Raw genomic sequence first — 25338 nt, forward strand, 5'->3', positions numbered from 1 at the left:
GTACATTACAAAAAGTTTTTTATTCTAGTAATGTTCGTTCTATCTTGGTGGGAAATGGCAATAGCATTCCGGTAACTGCTAGTGGCTCTAAGTACATAAATCTTCCAACTCACACCCTTCACCTCAACGACACCCTTGTCGTTCCTTCCATCATAAAAAACTTAATCTCTGTTCGAAAATTTACCACTGATAATCATGTGTCTGTTGAATTTGATCCTTATGGTTTTTCTGTGAAGGACTTGAGTTCGAGGAAGACTATTCTCCGATGCGATAGTTCTGGGGAGTTATATCCCATCACCACCTCCGCCGTGCAATCCTTTTTTTCGCCACCACCTCACCAATATTCTCTTGCCGTGTGTTCACCTACCGTTTGGCATAGTCGCCTCGGCCACCCTGGCAAAGCTGTCCTAGATGCTTTACGCACAAAATCTTTTATTCAATGTAATAAGGATAATTCCCCCAATCTTTGTCATTCTTGTCAAATTAGCAAACATGTTCACCTTCCCTTTTATGACTCTCATTCTACCAGTATTTCTCCTTTTGATATAATTCATAGTGATTTATGGACGTCTCCGTTGAATATAGATACGTGATTTCGTTATTATCTTCTATTTTTGGATGATTTCACCAATTATTTATGGGTTTTTCCACTAAAATTAAAATCCCAAGTCTTCACCAAATTTTTGGAATTCCAATCTTTTGTTCAAACTCAATTCAAACGCCAAATTAAATCATTACAATGCGACATGGGGCGCGAATTTGACAATTCCACTTTTCACAACTTTGCTAGTAAAAACGGCCTAGTTTTTCGCTTCTCGTGTCCTCACACATCATCTCAAAATGGTAAGGCTGAACGCATGATTCGCCGGATCAATGATATCACTCGTACTCTAATGTCTCATGCCTCCGTTCCTCCCAAATATTGGGTTTATTCTCTTCTTATGGCTGTCTACCTCCACAACATTCTTCCTACTAGACTTCTCAATTTTAAATCACCAATGTCCATCTTATATAGACGCCAACCCACATATACTCATCTTCACATTTTTGGTTGTCTTTGCTACCCTAATCTCTCTTCTACCACACCACACAAACTTGCTCCTCGCTCAACTAGGTGTGTTTTTCTTTGTTTTCCACCCAATCATCGTGGTTATCGTTGTCTTGACATTTCCACAAACAAAATCATTATTTCAAGACATGTCACGTTTGATGAAAACATATTCCCCTTTTCTATTTCTTCTTGTCCAGGCTCTTCCCCTACTCACAACCCACAAATCCATCCTCTCTATTCATTTCTAGATTCCTCCACCTATCCATCACCTGTGCCTTCAAATCCTGTTGAGCATGTACCCACGCTCACTTCCGCTCCACCTCCTGAACAAGGCCCATCTCACTCTCCCTTGTACACTCCTCCACACCGCAGGCTAACTTATCCCTCTCAGCCCATTTCTACTCAACCCACTTCTACTCTGCCCACTTCTACTCAGCCCATTTCTACTCAACCCACTTCTACTCTTCCCACTTTTACTCAGCCCATTTCTACTCAACCCACTTCTCCTCTGCCCACTTCTACTCAGCCCATCTCTTCTCATCCCATTTCCAATTCACATCCCATCTCCCTCGACACTCCAACAACCTCCCAGACTCATCCCACCTTCATGCATCCCCTCTCAGTGCCTACCTCTTCCAGCCCACTTCATCCAGCCACACCTTCCTTCCCACAGCTTCGAGCGACATCTCGCCCAACCACCAGGGACTCCCGGGGCATCTTCCGCCCCATCCAAAAACTCAATCTTCATGTCCAATCCACAATTCCCATTTCCCCTCTTCCACGTTCTCATCTTTATGCTCTTAGGGACCCAAACTGGAATGCTGCCATGAAGAACGAATATAATGCTATGATTATGACCAACACTTGGGAACTGGTTCCTCGCCCTAGTAACGCTCATATCATTCGGTCAATGTGGCTTTTTCGTCACAAGTTTCACGCTGACGGCACCTTGCAACGTTACAAGGCTCGACTAGTGGCCAATGGCAAATCTCAACAAGTTGGAGTTGATTGCTTTGAGACGTTTAGTCCAGTTGTTAAACCAGCGACTATACGTACTGTGCTCAGCATCGCAACATCTCGTTCTTGGGGCATTCGTCAACTAGACGTCAAAAATTCCTTTCTTCACGGTGACCTGGCTGAAACAGTATATATGCATCAACCACCAGGTTTTGTTGATTCCGCTCATCCTGATTATGTTTGTCGCCTCCGTAGGTCTCTTTATGGCCTTAAACATGCCCCTCGAGCATGGTTTCAGCGGTTTGCACAATTTATTATTGGTTGCGGTTTTCGTGGAAGTGTTTGTGATCCGTCACTTTTTGTCTATCACTCTGGTTCGGATACTGCATACTTATTACTATATGTGGATGATATTGTCTTAACCGCTTCTACTGATGCACTTATAGACCGTTTCATTGGGTTGATGAAACGTGAATTTGCTATGACTGATCTTGGCGCGTTACATCAATTTCTGGGTATTACTGTGACTCGCTCAGATTCAGGATTATTTCTATCACAGTCCTCATATGCACAAGATATTATTGCTCGTGCATCGATGACGAACTGCAACCAAGTCACTACTCCTCTTGATACACAACCGAAGCTCAGTACTACATCTGGCCCTCCACTCGAGGATCTGACTTTATACAGAAGTCTGGCCGGGGCTCTTCAATACCTGACCTTCACCCGCCCTGATATTTCATATACCGTGCAGCAGGTTTTTTTATTTATGCATGATCCCAGGGAGGAACACATGCAAGCTATTAAGCGCATTCTCAGGTATCTTCAAGGCATTCTTTATCACGGGTTATTTCTCTCCGCTTCCCCTATCACGGGCTTGACTGCATACTCTGATGCTGACTGGGCGGGTTGCCTGGATTCTCGTCGGTCGACATCTGGCTACTGCATCTTTCTTGGAGACAACCTGATTTCTTGGTCATCCAAACGACAATCTACTGTATCTCGTTCCAGTGCGGAAGCCGAATACTGAGGAGTTGCCAATGCCGTTGCTGAGACCACTTGGTTACGCAATTTACTTCTCGAGCTTCACATCCCTCTATGCCGTGCCACAGTTGTCTACTGCGATAACATTAATGCAATTTACATGTCAGGGGATCCTGTCCAGCACCAACGCACTAAACATGAGGAGATTGATATTCATTTTGTACGAGAGCGTGTACGTATCGGTGAGATTCATGTTTTGCACGTTCCTTCTGACAGTCAATACGCAGACATCTTCACAAAGGGCCTTCCACGGGTATTGTTTGTTCGTTTTCGTTCTAGTCTTAATGTGTGCTCTTCTCCCGTTACGACTAAGGGGGTGTAATAGACAATATAATTCTGTTACCTTATTTATCTGAGAGAATATACGATATGCAATTAAGTCTCTCAGATTTCCTGTAATACTATTTATATGAGTTTATGGAATAAGAATAATGAAAGGATTCATTTACATCCGACATGGTATCACGAGGCCAAAATCGGTCCTCCTTCTTCTTCCTCTAAAAACACCAAAAACACCAATAATCATCAATGGCAAATAATCAATCCATGCCAAGTAATAAAAAAACCATACATCCGGCTTTCGCCGTTTCCAACATCAAAGTTTTGATCCCTGTTACACTAGATATCAAACAAGACGAATAGTCTTCATGGGTTTTCCTATTTCAACTTCATCTTCAAGCGCACAACCTCCTTTTTCTTATTGATAATTCTTCTCCCACACCAGATCTTGACACTGCCACCATACTACAACTTGACTCCCTATGTCGTCAATGGATGTTCTCCACCATGACCAAAGATCTGATGCTGACTGTTCTCAAAACTGGGAAAACTGCGAAGGATTTATGGAATCATCTCAAACGTCTCTTCCAAGACAACAAAGGAAACCGCGCTTCCAGCCTTGAAAGTAAGTTCGTAATTCTAAAATTTATTGACTGTAACAACGTTGATGATTATTGTGATAAGCTACAGGCACTCTCCGATCGATTGAGTGACCTCGAGTTTCCAATGGATGAAAAACGACTGGTTATCCAACTTGTCAATGGACTTCCGGAGGAATATAATACTGTTGCCTCTTTCATTGAACAATCGATGCCATCTTTTGACACTGCTCGATCTCAACTACGCACTTAAGAGATTCGCCGTGAACATCAATCCACATCAAATACTCACGCTGCCCTTGCTGCCGGACACCGCACGCCTCCCATCACCTTCTTGTTGCTGCACAGCGTCATCAACAAATTCCGTTCTTCTCTACAGAACAGTCACCTCACTCCCTGGATCGCACAACGCCGTTGCTTCCCAACCCAACAGGCCCAATGCATTCTCACCAGCAGCCCACTACTGGATCGAACAGAAGCCCACTACTTCCCAACCCAGCAATCCCATTTCACCCTTACCCACACTGGGCTTCTCCCTGGAACGCTGTTGCACCTGGCCCATATCCGGCTACTCCCTACTGGGCTTCTCCCTGTAATGCTGCTCCACCTTCCACCCACGGACGAGGCCGCCATACCCGTGGAAGAGGACGGGGTCGTGGCCGCCATCCAACATCCGGCCGATCACCGCAAGCCTACATTGCTCCGACCACAGACTATCTACAACCGTCAGATATCGCTGAAGCCTACAGCTCTATGAGCATTCGGACACCCGATGATGATTTCTATATGGACACCGGAGCAACCTCACACATCACCTCGGATCCAGGTACATTACAAAAAGTTTTTCATTCTAGTAATGTTCGTTCTATCTTGGTGGGAAATGGCAATAGCATTCTGGTAACTGCTAGTGGCTCTAAGTACATAAATCTTCCAACTCACACCCTTCACCTCAACGACACCCTTGTCGTTCCTTCCATCATAATAAACTTAATCTCTGTTCGAAAATTTACCACTGATAATCATGTGTCTGTTGAATTTGATCCTTATGGTTTTTCTGTGAAGGACTTGAGTTCGAGGAAGACTATTCTCCGGTGCGATAGTTCTGGGGAGCTATATCCCATCACCACCTCTGTCGTGCAATCCTTTTTTTCGCCACCACCTCAGCAATATTCTCTTGCCGTGTGTTCACCTACCGTTTGGCATAGTCGCCTCGGCCACCCTGGCAAAGCTGTCCTAGATGCTTTACGCACAAAATCTTTTATTCAATGTAATAAGGATAATTCCCCCAATCTTTGTCATTCTTGTCAAATTAGCAAACATGTTCGCCTTCCCTTTTATGACTCTCATTCTACCAGTATTGCTCCTTTTGATATAATTTATAGTGATTTATGGACGTCTCCGTTGAATATAGATACGGGATTTCATTATTATCTTCTATTTTTGGATGATTTCACCAATTATTTATGGGTTTTTCCACTAAAATTAAAATCCCAAGTCTTCACCAAATTTTTGGAATTCCAATCTTTTGTTCAAACTCAATTCGAACGCCAAATTAAATCATTCCAATGCGACATGGGTCGCGAATTTGACAATTCCACTTTTCACAACTTTGCTAGTAAAAATGGCCTAGTTTTTCGCTTCTCGTGTCCTCACACATCATCTCAAAATGGTAAGGATGAACGCATGATTCGCCGAATCAATGATATCACTCGTACTCTAATGTCTCATGCCTCCGTTCCTCCCAAATATTGGGTTTATTCTCTTCTTATGGCTGTCTACCTCCACAACATTCTTCCTACTAGACTTCTCAATTTCAAATCACCAATGTCCATCTTATATAGACGCCAACCCACATATACTCATCTTCACATTTTTGGTTGTCTTTGCTACCCTAATCTCTCCTCTACCACACCACACAAACTTGCTCCTCGCTCCACTAGGTGTGTTTTTCTTGGTTTTCCACCCAATCATCGTGGTTATCGTTGTCTTGACATTTCCACAAACAAAATCATTATTTCAAGACATGTCACGTTTCATGAAAACGTATTCCCCTTTTCTATTTCCTCTTGTCCAGGCTCTTCCCCTACTCACAACCCACAAATCCATCCTCTCTATTCATTTCTAGATTCCTCCACCTATCCATCACCTGTGCCTTCAAATCCTGTTGAGCCTGTACAAGGCCCATCTCACTCGCCCTTGTACACTCCTCCACACCGCAGGCTCTTATCCCTCTCAGCCCATTTCTACTCAACGCACTTCTACTCTGCCCATTTCTACTCAACCCACTTCTACTCTGCCCACTTCTACTCAGCCCATCTCTACTCTGCCCACTTCTACTCAACCCACTTCTCCTCTGCCCACTTCTACTCAGCCCATCTCTTCTCATCCCATTTCCAATTCACAGCCCATCTCCTCGACACTCCAACAACCTCCCAGACTCAGCCCACCTCCATGCAGCCCATCTCCGTGCCTGCCTCTTCCAGCCCACTTCATCCAGCCACACCTTCCTGCCCACAGCTTCGAGCGACATCTCCGTGCCTGCAAGTTTCAGTTTGAGCAAGAGTGTTTTGGCTGAAGCTATAACTGGAAAGGTAGTACTTCGTTCTAATATGGATTCTTTGAAATACATAAATTTGGAACGGGAGCAAGTATGTAAAGAAGTTAGTCTTTTTGATTTTGGTTTTCCGGGTACTTTTAGTAATTACTTCGAGAGAGGCAAAGTAGTATTAAGGTCGGAGGAACATTCTGAGACGACAAAAGAATTCATTATTCAGTTGTCGCTAAGCAAGACGGACATGCTACTAAATCAAGTAAACTACACGATTAATAATAGTGATTTCGGTTCCTTCTTTCCTGATGACTTTGAAGATGTAGAACCAGAATTACCATTCATGAGTTGGAGCAACAGTATATTGACTGGACATATACTTGAAGTAGTTATTTCTTTAGTTTCACGTATTGCGATAAGACATAGCACAATTCAGCTTGGTCAAGGGAGTTATGGTAGAGTACTATCTGATGGAGCAGTTGTCGACTTTAAGAGTGCACAAGAAAGGTCATTACACAAAGGAAAATATATTGAGCTATCTAATAAAGACAAAAGGATTTTCGTTTGCAAGATGAATGGACAGTACACCATGCACAAATGTACGCTACAGCAAGGAGTTAAAATAATGGACTTTGTTTTTGATCGTGGTAAAAATCAACATGATCTGATGATAAACTGGACAGTCTTCTGGACAAAGAAATGTTTGGGGTAAACCAAGTACGAGGAGAAAGGAAATTACTAGCCAAAATTTAACATGGTAGACATGATTATCACATTCTTTTCGCCGCTCGCTGCTGCATCTTTAGTTGCGACTTTACTAGATCTCACAGTTGATGCTAGACGTTATGTTGAAAACAAAAGACTTGGTTGTTGGATATTATTTCGAAACAAAAATGTTGATACTGAAGTCAAGGAAGAATTTTTGAAACAGAGAAGGAACGAGTCAATTGATTATGCTTTAAAAGAAGTAGCTCTGAATTTGGGAGATACATATGCTGTACTCATGGAGGACGGTGTTGGCTTGTTTTACACCGCCATTGATGACGTGAATTTTGTGTTCGGTGGAGAAAAATTTAAGCACCATGCTTTGAGACACATTTCTTGGATACTTCGGTTTATGATCTCTAGAAATACAAGTTTTGTGATTGATCGTGGTAAGTCGGTAAACGTGATATCTACATTTTTCGTGGTGGAAAAGAACTCGTATTCTTTGATGACTACTCGAAGTCTAGAGCATTATCCGGAGAGAATGAAGTCTTTCTTATTAGCTAACTCGAGGGCGTGTTTCTTTCAAGAAGGGGTACTGATGTAGGACATATGCGTCTGTATCAACAATCATTGTTGATCCCTTCCGTATGTTTTAGTTTACTTGCTATGCAAGTCCTTTACTTTCCTAGTTTAGGTGGAATTTCTTTTTAGTTTGTTTTAGTCGATTCTACAAATCCTATATAAAGGCTAGGTCGATTTGTTTAGCAAACATCTTATTATCAATATTATTATTATCAATTTGATTATCATTCTTCTAATCACTTGATCCTTGAATCAATTTTCTATTAAGTTTCTGACGAAACTTAATTATTATTTTCAATCCTGTTCTGTGCTACACTATAACTAGATGCTTAAAATTGGATTATTTGATCTCGTTTCAACTTATTTAGCCCCCCAGCTATTGTAAAGCCAGTAAAAGGAATACCAACTTCTTTAAATATATTGTTGCAATTAGCTAAGATTTTCAAATAGAATCATCAACTGATGATAATTCGTAAAAAGCTAAAACGGCAGCATATTTTTAGTTACTCTGGAGTGAAATTTAGCAGAAAAAAAAGTTAAATTTTTTTCTTTTCTGAAACTGAGTAAATTTTTCCACACCATAGTGTTTTGCCCCGACAAATGGTTGAACCAAGACAGTAAATTAACTACTTACTATTTGTATAATCTTTAGCTACTTGTATTTAAACTATTTTTATTTTATTTTTTTGGAGTTAATTACATTGCTTGAAATAATATCAGTTATTACATTTTCTTCACTATTCATGCTTGTAATTAATCTTCTAAGATAACTGTCAATTCTGTCTCTCTTTGATGATTGAGAACACTTGTAGAACTGGGAAGAGAAGATGTGGAGGCAAACGGGTTAGGCGGCATGACCAAGTTTTCAGTATTTCCTTCTAACATATGAAGGACAGCATTCATGGAAGGGCGATCGACAGGGTTCCATTGGATACACCAAAGTGCCACTGTTACCAATTTCTTCACTATATCTACATCGTCTACTTCAACTTGAATTCCCATATCTTCCCCACGAATCAAACAATTGTATATCCACTCTGGGAAGTATTCTTCATTACCATCTGTTTCAATTTTGGTTTCAGTATTCTTCTTACCTCTTGCCATTTCAAGTAACAACATTCCGAAACTATACACATCTGATTTGTACGATATAGTCCCAAAGTTTCTAGAGACAACTTCTGGTGCAATGTAACCCAGAGTTCCTCTAGTGGCAGCCATAGATACAGAAATACCGCTATCTTCTCCTTTAGAACATAGCTTTGCTAGTCCGAAGTCAGAGATCTTTGGAGTAAAGTTTTGGTCTAACAAAATATTTTGAGGTTTGATATCGAAATGGAGAATACGCTGGTCACAACCTTGGTGAAGATACTCTATCCCACGAGCTATACCGATAGCAATTTTTTGGAGCTTTTGCCAACCAACTAATTTCTGGTCTTCTCTCCCAGCTGAGAATATTAACTTATCCAGTGAACTATTCGGCATAAATTCATAAATTAGTGCTCTCATTGATCCTTGAACGCAGAATCCCAAAAGGCGCACAACATTAAGATGATGAATTCTACCTATAGTGGCAACTTCATTGACGAATTCTTCTCCATTATTGCCTCCATCTGAATTATCAAGAATCTTGACTGCTACTTGGGTGTTATTTGATAGTTTTCCTTCGAAAACGCTCCCATATCCTCCTTGTCCCAGTTTGGTCTTAAATTTGTTTGTAATCTTCTTTATTTCTGCATGACTATATCGTGTCGGTTTGAGAGCACTGTAGTTTTCCAAGAACCGTTCGATCATCAATTGATTTTCTTTTTCATCCTTACTCGTTCTGTTTCGTACTTTGACAAATATGATCAGCACGAATAATACGAAAACAAATGATCCTGATGCACTCAGGCTTATAGGTAACTTATTTCCTGCAAAAATGATGTCCGAATATACAACTCAATTAACGCAAATGTGCAAAAACAATTTCTCTTCTGTTAAATTCTTATCCAGGAAGAGTGTTGTAATAAAACCAAGAGAAAATTCAATACCTTTGGGTTTCCGGTAAGGTGGTAAAATTCTGAAACATCTAACAGAAAGGCCAGAGTTGCTGTCATTTTTGTACCCGCATCTACCTCGATCACGTTCACAGCTACCGCATTCGGGCTTGTCCCAGTTCAAGGAAATACTTTCCAAAGCATTCCAGGTCAAGTATAACGGTATTGGCGATTTAATTGAATCTGCCATTGATTCACAATTGCCCGGTAAACTGCCTACCGCAAGAGAAACATTTGAACCGACAGAATAAACTTGGTATGTCGAATTAGGACTACTTAGACAACTTATAGAATCATAATCCTGGAATGATTCCCTATCATCTGACCCCTTCGAACAGTTTAAGAAGGTATAATTCCCATATAGTTGTGTTCTAAAAGGAGTATCGGAAAGGTTGAAATCTACGAGTCTTTTCGGGAAGCAACTATCTTGATCGTATATTTTCATACTCTGGTATGTATAATTGATGTATTTAACAAGGAATCTCCCTGAATATGGCAGATCAACTACTGTTTCATTGTTGTTTGTGCAGGATAATTCGAGCCCAGGATATCCGCAGTGTTTTGGTTGTTGATCCTTTATTCGAAATGGAAATCGGATTTGTAAGTTTCCACACGACAAACTTTGACAGACGTTGCTTGCGGTTACAGTAGTACCATTTCTTATTATGTAATGAAGGATGATGATGAAACGCATAATTGAGAATACCAAGCCATTCTCTCTTGTACTTGCCATTTCAAAAACTTAAGAGAGACAGAGAAAGAGTTTGCTTCAAATCCGAACAGGTAAATGGAACACTTGACAGTCCTTTGTGAATTTTCACTAGTATCAGAATTATTATTATATTTGCACAAGGGATCGTTACGAGCAACTTCACAGAAGCTCAGAAGAACGACAGTAGAAAGGACCTAAACGATGTAACGCTTTGCCGAATAGAGACCAATAATGAATCGACAACCTTCTACTGACTACTAACTCGACCTGCCATAGAGCAGCTATAACTGGGATCTACAAATTCATGTGCATTAAAAATAAAGTGCATATACATTATTTCGATTCATTTTCGTAAATAAAAATAAAATATCTATCGCAAAAAGTATAAAAGTTGGCATTCTAATTTTTCTAAACTAATATTCAGCTTTAACTCATCAATAAGAACAAAAATAAGGACTTTTTTGTTTCTCCAAGATATAAATCCTTCTTTCCTCGATAACATGACAACCATGGAACAAATACCGCGCAATCGCACTAGTGATAAACAGACACTGCCGTCCATAACCCGGTAACCTGTAACATCTTTCATATTCTTGACTTGGGACATTCCAAGTCGTCACTAAATGTTAATGTGGAAGATAATCTTTACGGGTGAACATTACCCCACCATTATTCTTGTGGGAATTATATAAATGACCCTTCTTTTCTAGGGCTTCACAACTACCCTTATCCTACAATAAAAATGGACGATTTTTTAGGGTCCATGAATTTTTTGAGGGGACCATGATTTTATTAGGTCACCTTCCCTATAGTGATAAGAGGTGTCCTAAAACGTTAAAATGACTAACCTACCCTTAACCTAATTTAATTTAAACCAACCTAATAACCACCTATATATATATAACCACCACCTCCTCCCACTACCACCGTCTACCACCGCCGATTACCACCACCACCTCCGATTACCACCACCACCACCTCCGATTATCACCACCACCAACCACCGATTATCACCACCTCCTCCTCCCACCACCACCACCGCCTATTTAAGAAATGTAACAACATCAATGCAATCACAAGTAAGTTCAGTTACATAATAATTTTATCGAGTATAAAAGACGCCAGCCGCAACCTGATTCTGCCATGGGACCACTCCAGAGGTATTTTCCAACAAACCCTTCACTTTAATTTCATTTTGATTGCTTCAATCGAATAGAAGTCATCGAAATAGAGTTTTAATAGGAGTTACAGATCCATGTTCGGTTAAACCGATTTTCCAACAAACTCTAGTTTACTAACCGAACTTCTTGAATATGAAGAACACGAAGAACAGTTCGGTTCTATTGGATTTAAAACCAAGTCACCGAACTCTCTGTTCGGTTGTTTCACAAAAACAAATTCTTAACCGAACTCAGAGTTCGGTTGATTCGCAAAAAAATACTTTTAACCGAACTCCTTGTAATAGAACAACAAGTCCATAAGTTCGGTTCCTTCCCAAAATAAGGATATCACCGAACTTTAGAGTACGAAAATAATGATAAGTCCAAAAATTCGGTTCGTTCGCAAAAATGTTAAGTTTTCTTTGTAACCGAACGTTTGCCTAATTGCATATGTAAGCCCAGTTCGGTTGATTCTCAAAATGTGTTGAAGTTTGCGAACCAACCGAACTTTTAACAAGATTAGGGGAACCTCTAACAAGATTAGGGGATGGTCCCCAAAGATTAGGGGATGGTGCTGAAGGAGTAGGAACAGGGCCCTTGGAAGGGAAACTAGAATCCTTGGGATTCGTTATCTCATCAAGGTTCAGAGCTTTGCGAGTCCGCCTCGGAGCATTGGTAGAATAAGAATGATTTTTTGGGGACCATGGTATTTTTGTGGGGATCATGGTTTTATTTTGGGTAAGACATTAGAACTAAATCTAGGTCACCCCTTATCTAGATATTTATATTAATACCTAAATTACCCTCCTCATTAATTTTGGGTAATGATTAGTTAGTGTTGATATTAGTTAGTGTAATGATTAGTAAAATGATTAAGTTAAAGATAATTAGTGAGATTAAAAAATCAGATGGTTTTTTTTTTAAAAGAAGTAGAATTATTTTGAGAGTAAAGTTAAAGAAGATGAAAAAGAAAAACATGGGTTTTACCAGCCACAATCGGAGGAAGAATATTTGGGTATCTAAGTGTGCTTCAAATTTAGATAATGTTGGTTGAATTGTTCCAAATTTTCAAAAGAATGTAAATTTTTGAAGTAGATTTGTGCTTGTTCGGTTACCTTATGTGAAGAATATGTGACCGAACTCATCTGAAAGTGTAGTTCGGTTACTTTTTCCAAACATGCAGGTTACCGAACTTGCTCATTAATGGAGGTTTTAGAAATTCGGTTAACAGACATGTTACCGAACTTTGTTATAGGATTTACAGAGCCATGTTCGGTTTTCCCGCAATGTTACCGAACTTTAGGGTCTAGAAGTTCGGTTGGTTGGCAAACAATATCTAACTGAACTTTACGTTAAAAGAAATTTATACCAAGTGTAAGAAGTTTGGTTGGTTCGCAAACTTGTACCTAACAACATATCTAACCGAACTCAGTAGTTCGGTTATAAAAAAATTGAAAATTTTCCTTGCGATCAAACCGAACTATATATTTGATGTGACCATTAAATAGTTCGGTTACAAAAATATTTAGAACTTTATACGATCAAACCGATCTTAAAGTTTGGTTGGGAAATATTTTTTGCAACTAACCGAACTACAAGGTTCGGTTGGGAAATGTGTTTTGCAACTAACCGAACTGTTAGGTTTGGTTGGGAAATATTTTGCGAAATAACCGAACTAAGGTTCGGTTGGGAAATGTTTTTGCAACTAACCGAACTAATAGTTTCGGTTGGGAAATGTTTTTAGCAACTAACCGAACTATTAGGTTTGGTTGGGAAATATTTTTTTGCTACTAACCGAACTATTAGGGTTGGTTGGGAAATATTTTTTGCTACTAACCGAACTAAGGTTCGGTTGGGATTTATTTTTTGCGAAATAGCCAAACTGTTCTTCATGTTCATCATTTCCATTAGGTTTGGTTAGTTCGACAAAGTTTTTCACATAATTCCTAGCCGATCTTCTCTCTGTAACTTCCATTTTCAACTCATTTGATGGTTAATACTCATTTTTCAATCGAACGAGGAACGTCAAGGAAAGAGATAAGAAGAAGAGAATAATCTTTTTTTTCAAGACTAAAATTTTTCGATTCCCCCTGTTTTTGTTTTTGATTTTGATTTTGGTTAATAGATTCATCTAGATTAGATAAATATATATATATATGATTATTAGATTTATATAGTTATTAGGTGAGTTTTAATTTAAATTAAAATAAAAGATAAATGTGTATTTATCCAAATTTAGGATACCCCTTATAAGTATAGGGAGGTTGTCCTAATAAGATCATGGTCCCCAAAAAGACCATGGTCCCTAAAAAAATGGTTCTACAATAATCGCAGGGTCAATCTACAAAGTACAAAGTCAGAAAATAGCCACGAAAAGGAAACGACTAATGAAGGAGAGATAGCATACCTGAGCTGATGAAGGATCCTGCTCACTCTTTTTAGGGAGATCCTTAAGCAAGCCCGCAGCAGGGAGGGAATACTGAAAATAGGGCGATCAGAAACAAAGAGTTATTGAGGAAACGAAGAAAATAAACGAAGAAGAATAAGGCATGAAATTTACCCCCGATGGCTTCTCTGAACACACGAGTTTCCCAGGTTCGTAAACAGCGAAATGAGCATGCTTGGAAAAAGGACCAGAACGAGCCAATCCATTATCATCTAAACCCCAAACCAAAAGATCCTCAATAACAAGAGGAAACATCATCCAACCCTCATCATTAGACCAGCGAAGACGATCGTTCTTCTTATACTGGCGAAGATCTAAGTCCAAGAGCAGAACAGTAGAACCCTTGCCCATGTCATTCCGAACAAAGCGAATAGCCCACTCTTGGTAATTGCGCGAATGTAAGGTTTTAACCTTATAATTATCCATGAAGTAGTCAACTGAATAATCAGACGATGTATATAACTTCGCATGCTGCGGAACAAGAGAACGACCTTCGCCTTTAGATCGACGGACACATTCATTCTGAATGAGAATTAAGTTCCCACTCATTTGAAAGATCCCTCGCTGAATCTTTTTCATTACTTCGTAAAAGAAGGGATTCGAAGGATCATATAACGGGAAGGTCAAACCGGACCTTAGCTGCCCGAGTGTAACAATGACGCGAGTCGACGACCAAGCATCAGACTGAATCCATCTGTAATTTAACTCCATCTACTCATTGGTAGTAACCAGAGGAGAAACAGAATTGTCCACCACCGGCGAGATAGTAAACTCCTTTTTTCCCAATTCGGTTTAAAATTCATCCAAAGACCATAATGAAGAAGGAGACGGGTTGTTCTTTGGGGCCATGGTGGTTCTAAGAGAAGTCAAGAAAACTCAGAGATGAAGAATGAAAGAATTGACTAAGGATAAGGCTAGGATAACTGAATTGCTTGGAGACAACGGAGAGAAAAAGAGTAAAAGGATTTTCAAAGGGTCGGTCAAACCATTTATAGTAAGATGATTACCGTCTAAAGTAGGTGGACAGAGAAAAGGGATTTGTTATAAAGGTTGACGAGATAGGAGAAAGACACATGGAGAACACGGAAGAAGAATTTAGGGAAATGTGGCGACTGAGAATCTTAACCGGATTCTTTTTACCTCCTCGAATATCGCAAAGGAAAAAAGAAAAAAAAAATGTAGGTACAGAAAACCCACGACGTGCCCCAAAGAGAGTATCTCAAATCTCGAAGAGATCTTTTAACCAACTTCGGAGACAACGCATTTATGAGAGGTCAAATCAATGTCAGAGAAAACTTTATTGAAAATTGGATCTACGAAGTAACTCAGATCTATCGTGAGATCAAATATACGAAGATAGACATGATGAGAAAACCAATAGACGAGGTAGATGAGATCCCAGGAGAAGAAAGACTCGTTGAACAGCCGTGAAAGCGAAGCAACTGCCAACAATATGCGAAGATTAATTATGGAGCAAGAAATCAGTCTAGATGTACCGACAACTCGCTACAAACACTGCCGAAAGTAATGGGATAACTTTATCGAAAACGAGACCGATGAAGTATAAAGTGAAAGTCACGTGAATTATGTGATATCTCGCGAAGTAAAATAAGTTGTAATCCACTTCTGTATTTGCCTATAAATATAAGGATTAGGAAAACTAGAAAGGGGTTGAGTAATTATTGAGTGGGGGTTATGCCCAGGAGAGTTCAATAAGGAGAGAATTAGGGTTTGAGATATATTTTCCTTAGTTTGTATCTCCATCTTTTAATTAATACAACAAGTTTTAGATCAAGGTCAAGAACTTCATTTCATTTTCGTGATTATGTTGTAAATCATTTCATAAAACTCTTCTTGGGTGTAACTGTGGGATTTCCTGCAGTTACATCCAGAATCAGTTCTTCAAGGACAGGGCAATTGACAAAGAATTGCTCATTCCAACAATCATCAGTAAATTGAAAAGGAGTTATTCTTAGGACAATATATTCTAGAGGTCTTCAACATTATGCTTTTTTAGACTTGCGATCCATGAGTAATTGATGAAGATTATTTTTTATTTTTTTTGAAGGAATAATTGATGAAGATGCAATGATGTATCCGCAAAATCCATGAAATTATCGATCTCTGGTAATGAAGGGCGAGGTTTGGATCAATCCACGAATAATTAATTAAGCTAATTATTTTATAAAGATGGATTAATTATTAGTTTAAGCTAATTAATTAATAGTTAATTAAGCTAAAAAATAGTTTGGGTGAAATGGAAAAAGAAATAGCAAGGATGAAACTGGATTCATCCTGGCTTAAACTTAAAAAATAGCAAGGATGAAACTGGATGCATCCTGTGTAAATTAAAAATAAGAAAAAGTATTTGAAAATTGGCAGGATGAAACTGGTTACATCCTGGCTATTTTTAAATTTTTGGTCATTTAAACAGTATCAAAATCTAAGTGTCTTTTTCACCCAGGAATTATTGGTTTTGGTCTTTTTAACCAATTTTGTTAATAATTAATCCCCACATAATCTCAAGAATTTGAGTCAACATCTCAATATAACATTAAGGAGGGCTAAATCTATATAACATTAAGGAGGGCTAAATAAATCTTGTCTTTAAAACATGGATTACGGACAAACCTGAACACCGCTGCTACTACAGTAAGGGCGACCAAAGAAAAACGAAACACCACTGATTGCAGAACGCATTATACATCCTTTTTTGTTGAAATGTTATATTTGAGACACCGTTCTGGTGGTTGCGTAACTAAATTAGTGGATGCATGAACCAAAATACGACTGTATAAAAAATTAAGCATCCTTTGAGGTGGCTCCATAATTTGTTATGCATCTTTTTTTTTGTTGGAATGATATTGTTAGGCATATACATCATTTTATTACTTGATGCATAAACAAAAATATGGTTGCATAATGTGTTATGCATCCTTTGTGGCGGTTTGTATAATCACTGTGCATTCAATTTTCGAAAATTGTGCCTAAAAGGATAAACACTTCCGATTTTTTCGTAAAAACCCTAAATTTGATATTGTTGTTTGTACTCATTGTGTAGATCTCTTTAAAATTTTTAGAACGAGATAAAATTTGTAAAACTACAAGACATGGATTTTTAGATATGTTATATTCCAGTTTGCTTGTCAATTATACCCCTGAAAAAATAGGATACATAAAAAGATATGATAATTGGACCGAAAGAGAGGGAGACATTGGATTTTCTAATAGCTGCCATTTCCAAAAAATTTTTTTATCAAATTGCACATTTTTATTGAGTTTCAATTTAGAAAAATAAATAGCCATAAAAGGAACTCCCTCTCTTCAGCTCTTCCTAAGGTCGAGTCAATTATATAACACTGCTTAAATAGGAAAGTATATAGAGCCCATTGTACTAGCTAGTTCACCAAGCTTTGCCGATACTACTTGCTAGCCCGTGCAATATAGCCCGATCCAACTAAGTTCAAACCATCTCTAAAAACAACAATCAACTGACTGGAGTTGGACTATATCCTGTTTTGCATTCTATGTATCAAAATTACTTGGTTTATGTCAGCCATAGGGAATCTCAATCTTTTATACTTCATGAGCTCACTGATTTATGTAAGGCAATGTTATAAGGTTGTCATAATTAAGTGCATGGTTTTTATCGTGGCCAATCAATTGCAATATCGCATGAATCTCATCTCATTTATGTCCAGCTTGATAACTTAGGTTATATGAGACGGGATTCTCAACATTCCTAATGGGAGTGTTATATTGCTTTCGGGTGTATCAAAATACATATAGGACAAAATATCCATTTTTTTGGGGTTGGTACATCCCAACAGTATCGCACCCCCATTAACAGACTTGGAGATTCTGGTCATGCACTTCTTATAGGAAAGTGGCATTTGTCAAGTCATCAAGGTCAAAAAGTGGTTGGAACGGAACGTTGGTATTGACGGCGTTACAGTAATTTTCATACTGACAAATTACTGCCACACCTAACAGTTAATTATGTGACTAATGAATAAGGGGACACCGTAAATACAAATGTTGAACCACTGACCATACACTCCTTGTAGCAAAAGCCAATTACATACTTCATCTCTAGTAATATTTGGATTTGCTATTCCTTCGGATGATTACTGCAAATTTTGTATTGATCTTTCCTGCAAGTTATGCTATTCACATTTTTTATGCGTTGTAACATGACCACCTTGCGTGGTCGGAGCACATGATTCAACTAAGATCAATTTATAATGACTTAAAATAGTTTCTTTTGTATCTAAAAGACTAAAAACAGAACATGTTTGTTTTCAAGCCATTGTAATTTGAAAATACTTAGAATTAGCTAAGAACACAAATTTCTGAACTGACAGCCTAATCCAAATTAACACTGTACAAGATCGGGTTAACCAGAATTGGTTAATTTCATAGGGCTCAAAAAATTTGGTCAATGACTCTCAACTCGCGAAAAATTCTCGATCTCCTCTAACTAATTCCAGCAGGTATAATATAGTTTTTTTTTTGGCAATAATAGGCATAAAGGCATGATTAATTCCACGACTCTATCCTTCTCATTGAATTAAATAAAGGTCTGATTTGACTTCACTGATTTAATTACAGAAGTACTCATTTGGCTATACATCCCTACAAACAAACTGTAAAAATAAGATTGAAATATATAACTAAACACCATTTTATTACTGTTTAACCATTGTATCTAACGTCATAATACAATTTTTTTTACTGGGTACATATTACATTTTTATCTTGCGAATAATCTTTTTATCATTTTCGAAAATTATATTACTTGGAGGATAAAAATGTGAAATGTACTCTAATATTGGCATTTCGTAATCCAAACTAGCTCTCCTAATAAACGGAGAAGAATATGCCAACTCCGAATAATAGAAGAGCTTGTTCACACTTAGAAGTCGATGATGTCAGAAGGAACTTCGATGTAACCGCCAGAGAGGATCGAACATGTTGGATCTCTTTCCGGTAGGCTGGCTACTCCTTTCTCGACCTTCAAAGAATAAAATGGAATCTCGGCTCATACAATCTATTAATTTTTAATATAACTAGCGTAATCAACAATATCTAGTAGTTCATTTATTTGAACGACTAGTCCTACTATTGTTGGAATATTGAAAGGCATATTGATGAATAGTAATATATATTTCTGACAACCAAGAAACTACACGGATCAAAATCCAATTCAAGATAGTTAAGATGAAGAAAAGATGAAATCTCAAAGGATTATATAGAAATGTCCATCGTTAACATTGATGTAATTTACATCGGCTTGCAACTTTGTTGTTTACAAAATTGACAGTATTTCATTTACTGATTTCTCATTTTAATGAATTACTGATTTGTCAGAATTATTCTCACCAATTTTGTCCATGAACTTCGTTGTTTCCTCCGAAATAGGCAGGCTGGTTGCACCAACTCTTAACTCTCTGAACTTGCCAGAGATTTTTGGCATTATTGTATGAGAAAGGCTGGCCAGTGAGTCCAAAATTGATAAGAACATTCCCTGTATTTACCTAATCAGTTGGTAGGAGGAATCAGAATTAGGGTAGACTTTCAAACTTATTTTGAAAATGTCAGCCAACCCTAACTTACAGCTAATTTCTCTTTGTCAGGAGCATACATTTGTAACCATAATGGGCTTTGGTGGGTCATCCTAACGTGTGCGGTTACGATGTGATCGGGCCACATATTTCGAATATATGGTCCATCTTTATATTTTGACGTATAAATTTTTTTTCTATAAAACAATTTTATTACCTAATTTTCTTGTGTTAACTTCCTACTTTTTCTTGAAAAATTAAAACAATTACGGAAATTTAGAAGGGGCTGGTTTTTAATTTGGTAGTGTCAAAATATCAAAAGGGGTCACATACAAAATGTATATGGCTCAACCACATCTTAATCGGAGCGCATCCTAACCTTTTTGAATTGGATTTTGATCTGTGTAGTTTCATGGTTCCCAGAAGCATACATTTTCGTCAATATGCTTTCAATATTAGCAGAGTAGGCTTGACGGATCAAAGCTCAAAACTCATATCACAACAAAGCTAATTAATTACTTTCCAGATATTTACAATATTTTCAGTCGACATCTCCAGATTTTGTAATAAAACCAGGAATTCCTGGTCTCCTCTTACTTTGATTAGAAAGCAAAACAAACCGATTTGAAAATAATAAGAAAAACTATGTAAATGTTTAGAAAAAAGAACATATGAAAAAACAAACATGGCAAAACATATATACTTTTAAGAGTGTATGTAACATGAATATCAACTTAAATAACACTGACAATCGTCTTATACTAAAACAGGAATCAATTTTTCTATTGTTCTGGCGATTTTAGGGCGACTGGTCAGGCGACGCTGACTAAGTCAATTTCAAAAAAAATAAATCATCTTCTTCGATCAATTCCTCTCCTTTTCATTCTTAATCAGTTAATCTTTTATGAATTTTTGATCTCTAATTAGTCCTTATCTTCCTATCGATCTAATTTTTTTTGTTACAGATCCCCTAAGTTTCTTTCTATGTTTTGATTTTCAAAACCCTACAACTCTGTTGGTCTAGTCTTTTCAATCCAATCTCCTTATTTTCCTCCCTTTCTTTCAATTGGATCTTATTCTTGTCTATTGATTTTGTTACAAGTCCCTGTGATTCTTTGTTTGCATATCTTCCTGAATCTTTTTCTAACTCGTTAATTTTTCTTTCTGATTAGGTTATGAGATGAGGTAGGAGACAACATAGGGTTCGGGTCTGCACCATCATGAGATTAAACAAAGTGACAACTGATAAATTGGTTGGACAGAGATTTTTTACGTGTATGGTTCATTGTTTCTATCAAAGCTGCTTTTTTGGCCTGAATGAATTTTCTTTGAAGATTGTTCTGAGAGATGCTATTATTAGCATTATGATATCCTACTGTTTATAGGGATTTAATTTTTTTAAGATATGAATTATCAACTCTGATCTTATATTTCATCTGAAATTCTTAATTCTGAGTTTTTTAATTGCCTAAAAGATGCTGAGGGTTATGATTACCTATTCACTAGATTATAGATTCTATTGATAGGTTGTGTGTTGAAGAATTCTAAGGGTCTGTCTCTGGATATGTTTAGCTTAATTCTTCACATTTTTTAGTGAAGAAAATAAATTAGTTAATCAACTGAAGAATTAAAAATGGTTAATATTTAATGATTAATCTATTATATTAATCTATAACGGGAGAAGTATTTTTCAGAAATCTTGCAACACTTGGAATTTTTGATATTGTAAATTGGGTTATCTTTCTTCTGTTGATGGTATGTTGGTCTGTGGAGTGTAAATTTGCTTTTTGAGTAAGATATTTGCAGAATTCAGAATAGAATAATTGAATTGGGATGCAAGTAACTATAGTTTCAATTATATAGTTTCTTTTATAAACAGTTTTTCCAATTTTGAAGCTCATTCTGCATCTTGTTATCTGAAAAAATCCTTCACACTCTGAACATTTCTTTTGTTTGAATTCTTTGATTATGTGAGATAATGATTGTGCCTGAAGATAATGTGAGGGTTCTTGATCTTGATGTAGATGTGGAAGAATTTCCTTTTAGGTTAGCAGGATTAATGTGTGATCAGTATCGTAACTATCATAAGACTTCAGTTAAACATCATTTGAATAGAGTGTGGACTATTAAATCTGCAGATTTCAAGCTAGCTAAGCCTTATGTTCAAGGAATGAAAGGTTTCTTAAATATTTTTGTAATTATGTTCAAGAAAAAGTCTGATCTAGATTTAGCAATGGCTGCTAGACCAACTTTGCTTTTTAGCCAACTTTTTGTTGTTCAACCTTTGGGTGAACTGGAGTCTGTGTTTGATTTGGTACGGGATAGAACTCTTATGCCTGTTCAGGTTACTATACCAACTTGTCTCATTACCATAGGTTATGCTTGGGGAATTATTGAGCAATTTGGTAAGATTGAAGTAGTGGATACTCCTATGGGAAACTTTTATGAATCAAAGGTGATGGTTCCTTTGAAAACTCCAATGGCCAAGAAAGTGGTTTTCAATACTACTGGAAAAACTTATACTATGTTTGCTTTTTACCTTAAGTATCCTTTTCATGCTTGCACAAATTTTTTTTTTTAGTATCATGATGCTGTCAAATGCAAGGAAATTCAGTCTAGAATCTTTGTGAAAGCTTTGCCTGCTTCGTCAACTAATGATACTCATGTTGCTCTCCCTAAGGTTGTTTATGAAAAAGGCGAAGGTTCAGGTGCATCCAAGAGGTCTGGAGGCTCTTCTGCTGCTGAAATTGGAGCTCCTTTTGATTCATCTAGACAACCCTCAACTTGTGGTTTTAGTCTCCAACCAGTTGGAAATGTTCAAGGTTCGGGTTCTCATGCTTTATCCTTATTATCCTCTATCTTACCATATTTTCCTTCTTTTGCTGCCCTGACAATAAAAGAACCTAGTTCATCATATGCTGATGGGTCTGTTCAGTCCACTTCTTGTTCTTTGCTTTTATCTCCAAATACTTATACTGCATTTGAGCATGGTTTATCCTTTGAGACATCATATCTTATTCATGATAGAAAAGGAAAAAGAACTAGAATGAATTATGAATCTGTTTTTATTGGATCCAATTCAAGCTCCTCTACTTCTTTCATGATTCCAAATTCTAGTTGGCCTCCTATGGTTTCCATGCCTCCCTTTTCTCCTCCTATAGGGGTTTCTTTCAATATCAGAAAAAGTGGGTCGTCATTTTCTGAAAGTATAGAGCCTAATGTATTTTGGTCAGCCTCTTGCACCTCTGTATCTCAAACAGTTTTTTCCATCTTTGGGGTTATTTTTAACTCATCCACTGAGCTTAGATATGCTTCAGATATAATTGTTAATCAGTCATCAGATATCGATCCTAGAGCCAAGCGATCAAGTTTTAGATAGCAGTCTGGTAAAACAAGTTGTCTATGAACCTATTCACATTGTTGTATTGCCTCCTCAACCAGTTGCACTGAAAATGAATTCGAAAATGAAGTTAATCTCATGACGGTGGACTCCTCGGACGTTATAGATGCTGATCATGCCTTTGCTCATAACCTTGTAAGTTACTTGAACTTCTTCATATACAATTTTATTTTATTTTTTGAATATTTGCTTCCTTAAGGTTTTTTATATATTTCAACCATGAAATTTCTATGTTGTAACATGAATGGCTGTTGTTCGGATAAAAAATGGCTTCATTTGCTAAACATGTTTAGGAAATATAAACCTACTGTCATCTGCTTATTAGAGACCATGGTAGACTCTGAAACTGTAAACAAGTATAATTATCATCTTCCTTATGATTCGTGGTATGTGTTGCCGTCTGTTGGTAAATCTGTAGGTTTAGCATTAGGTTATTTTAAAAATTCTAATATTGAAGTGATTGGTTCTGCTTTTAATATAACTCATATTGTATGTGACATATCTCCGGTTATCAAAACCTGTTTAGTTTCTTTCATTTATGGTTCTCTGAATGCTTTGGGTATGAGGAATCAATGGAATTATTTAACTCAAATGTATGATGATGGTAATAGGCCTTGGTTATTATTAGGGGATTTTAATTTTATTCTGCATGTCTCGGAGAAGCAGGGTGGAAATCCTGATAATTCCGCTGCTCCAGATTTTGTTAGAAATAGTTTAACACAGTTAAAGATGAATGAATTTTTTTCATTTGGTAATCCTTTCACTTGGTGTAATCTTAGATTCAAGAATCCTTCTGAATTGATTTTTGAAAAATTAGATAGGGGTTTCATGAATGATAAATGGGTCTCTGTTATGCCTCATACGAGATTAACTAATCTAGGAAGAGTTTTCTCTGATTATAGTCCCATCTTATTAAAATGTTTTCATCAAGAGCAAGGTCTAAATATTCCTTATAAGTTTTATAAATGTTGGCAACTAAGTCCAGACTTTAAAAATGTTCTTGTTAACTTTTGGAATAAAGAATTTAATGGTTCGCCAAGTTTTATTGTTGTTGGTAGCTTAAAAATCTTAAGCAAGATCTCAGCAATTGGAACTTAAATTCTTTTGGTCATATTAAAACTACTATCTCCAAGTTAAATACAGAAATTGAGAAACTTCAATCTTTGCCTTATAATTCTCAGATTGGTTCATTTATTTTGAATTACTCGAAACAACTGGACTTTTGGTATGAGATCGGAAATTCTTTTTATAAACAGAAATCGAGAATTGATTACTTTACCCAATATGATAAGAATACAAACTTCTTTCATAACTCTGTTAAATTACGAAATATGTATAATACAATTCATACTTTAAGGGATGGTCAGGGTAATTTGTTAGAGAACATAGAATAGGTTGTTTCTTTTTTATCTAACCATTTTAAAAGTATTTTTGCTTCGTATTCGCCAAGTAATGCTGATATAAAAGAAGTTCTCAAGGATGTTCAACCAATTATTACGGATGATATAAATGCTAAATTAATAGAAACTCCTATTATTTGAGAAATTCTTTTTAGTGTTAGCAATTTGGTTCCTTGGAAATCCCCGGGTCCTGATGGTTTTCCAGGGGGATTTTTAAGAGATAATTGGGATGAGGTTTCCGAAGAAGTGATTAACCATGTTCAATCTTTTTTACGCAACAAGTTTCTTCTAAAACAGTTAAACCATTCCTTCATAGCGGTTATTCTGAAGGTAAATAACCCTTTCACTCCTAATGATTTTAAACCTATTAGTTTAACTAATATAGTTGTTGATGGTGCCTTTCAGCTTAGGGTTAAAATCGTAAAATCCTTACATCCGATGTGACGTCACTCGGTAAGAAAGTGGAGCCATGGGTGCAAAGCCTCTCCACTGGAATATTTATTGAGTCGTTCAATATATTGTAATGAAATTTATCCTGAACTGGTGTATGTAGCAACCATCCCAGATGCTCTGTAGATTTCGGCGCATTTCTTATCCACTTAATATAAATTCTAAGCCTTGGACTTGCCAAGCCATAACTTGGCCACCGCGCCATTATAAGTCTTGGCCTTGCCAATCCATAACTTCGTCACCGCGCCATTATAAGTCTTGGCCTTGCCAATCCATGGCCAACGCGCCATTCTGAGTCTTGGCCTTTCCAATCCATGGCCACCGCGCCATTCTGAGCCTTGGCCACCGCTCCACTCCCAGACCATGGTCACTCCAAAGCCATGCCGCTCCACTCCGAGCAAT

At 37.5% G+C, this 25338-nt stretch overlaps 2 protein-coding genes across 2 annotated transcripts; one reads left to right on the top strand and one right to left on the bottom strand.

Moving 5' to 3' along the window:
- The first annotated feature begins 3838 nt into the window (after nt 1–3838).
- On the top strand, nt 3839–4183 carry LOC113329180. Its single transcript, XM_026576146.1, has one exon. The coding sequence runs from the start codon at nt 3839–3841 to the stop codon at nt 4181–4183; it is 345 nt and encodes a 114-aa protein (XP_026431931.1).
- A 4331-nt stretch (nt 4184–8514) lies between these two features.
- Nucleotides 8515–10035, bottom strand: LOC113328992 (rust resistance kinase Lr10-like). Its single transcript, XM_026575973.1, has 2 exons — nt 9799–10035; nt 8515–9678 (listed from the first exon to the last, which is right to left on the bottom strand). The coding sequence occupies exons 1-2, from the start codon at nt 9992–9994 to the stop codon at nt 8522–8524; spliced, it is 1353 nt and encodes a 450-aa protein (XP_026431758.1). The 5' UTR covers nt 9995–10035; the 3' UTR covers nt 8515–8521.
- Nucleotides 10036–25338: the final 15303 nt, after the last annotated feature.

The sequence above is a fragment of the Papaver somniferum genome, unplaced genomic scaffold (genome assembly GCF_003573695.1).
Source record: "Papaver somniferum cultivar HN1 unplaced genomic scaffold, ASM357369v1 unplaced-scaffold_115, whole genome shotgun sequence".
In the NCBI taxonomy this organism is placed as follows: domain Eukaryota; kingdom Viridiplantae; phylum Streptophyta; class Magnoliopsida; order Ranunculales; family Papaveraceae; genus Papaver; species Papaver somniferum.

Excerpts from the sequence above, each read along its gene's own strand:
- LOC113328992 (XM_026575973.1), bottom strand. The coding sequence starts at position 9,994 with ATGGCAGATTCAATTAAATCGCCAATACCGTTATACTTGACCTGGAAT. Across the intron at positions 9,679-9,798 it reads ACCTTACCGGAAACCCAAAG|GAAATAAGTTACCTATAAGC; the intron begins GTATTGAATTTT and ends TCATTTTTGCAG.
- LOC113329180 (XM_026576146.1), top strand. The coding sequence starts at position 3,839 with ATGACCAAAGATCTGATGCTGACTGTTCTCAAAACTGGGAAAACTGCG.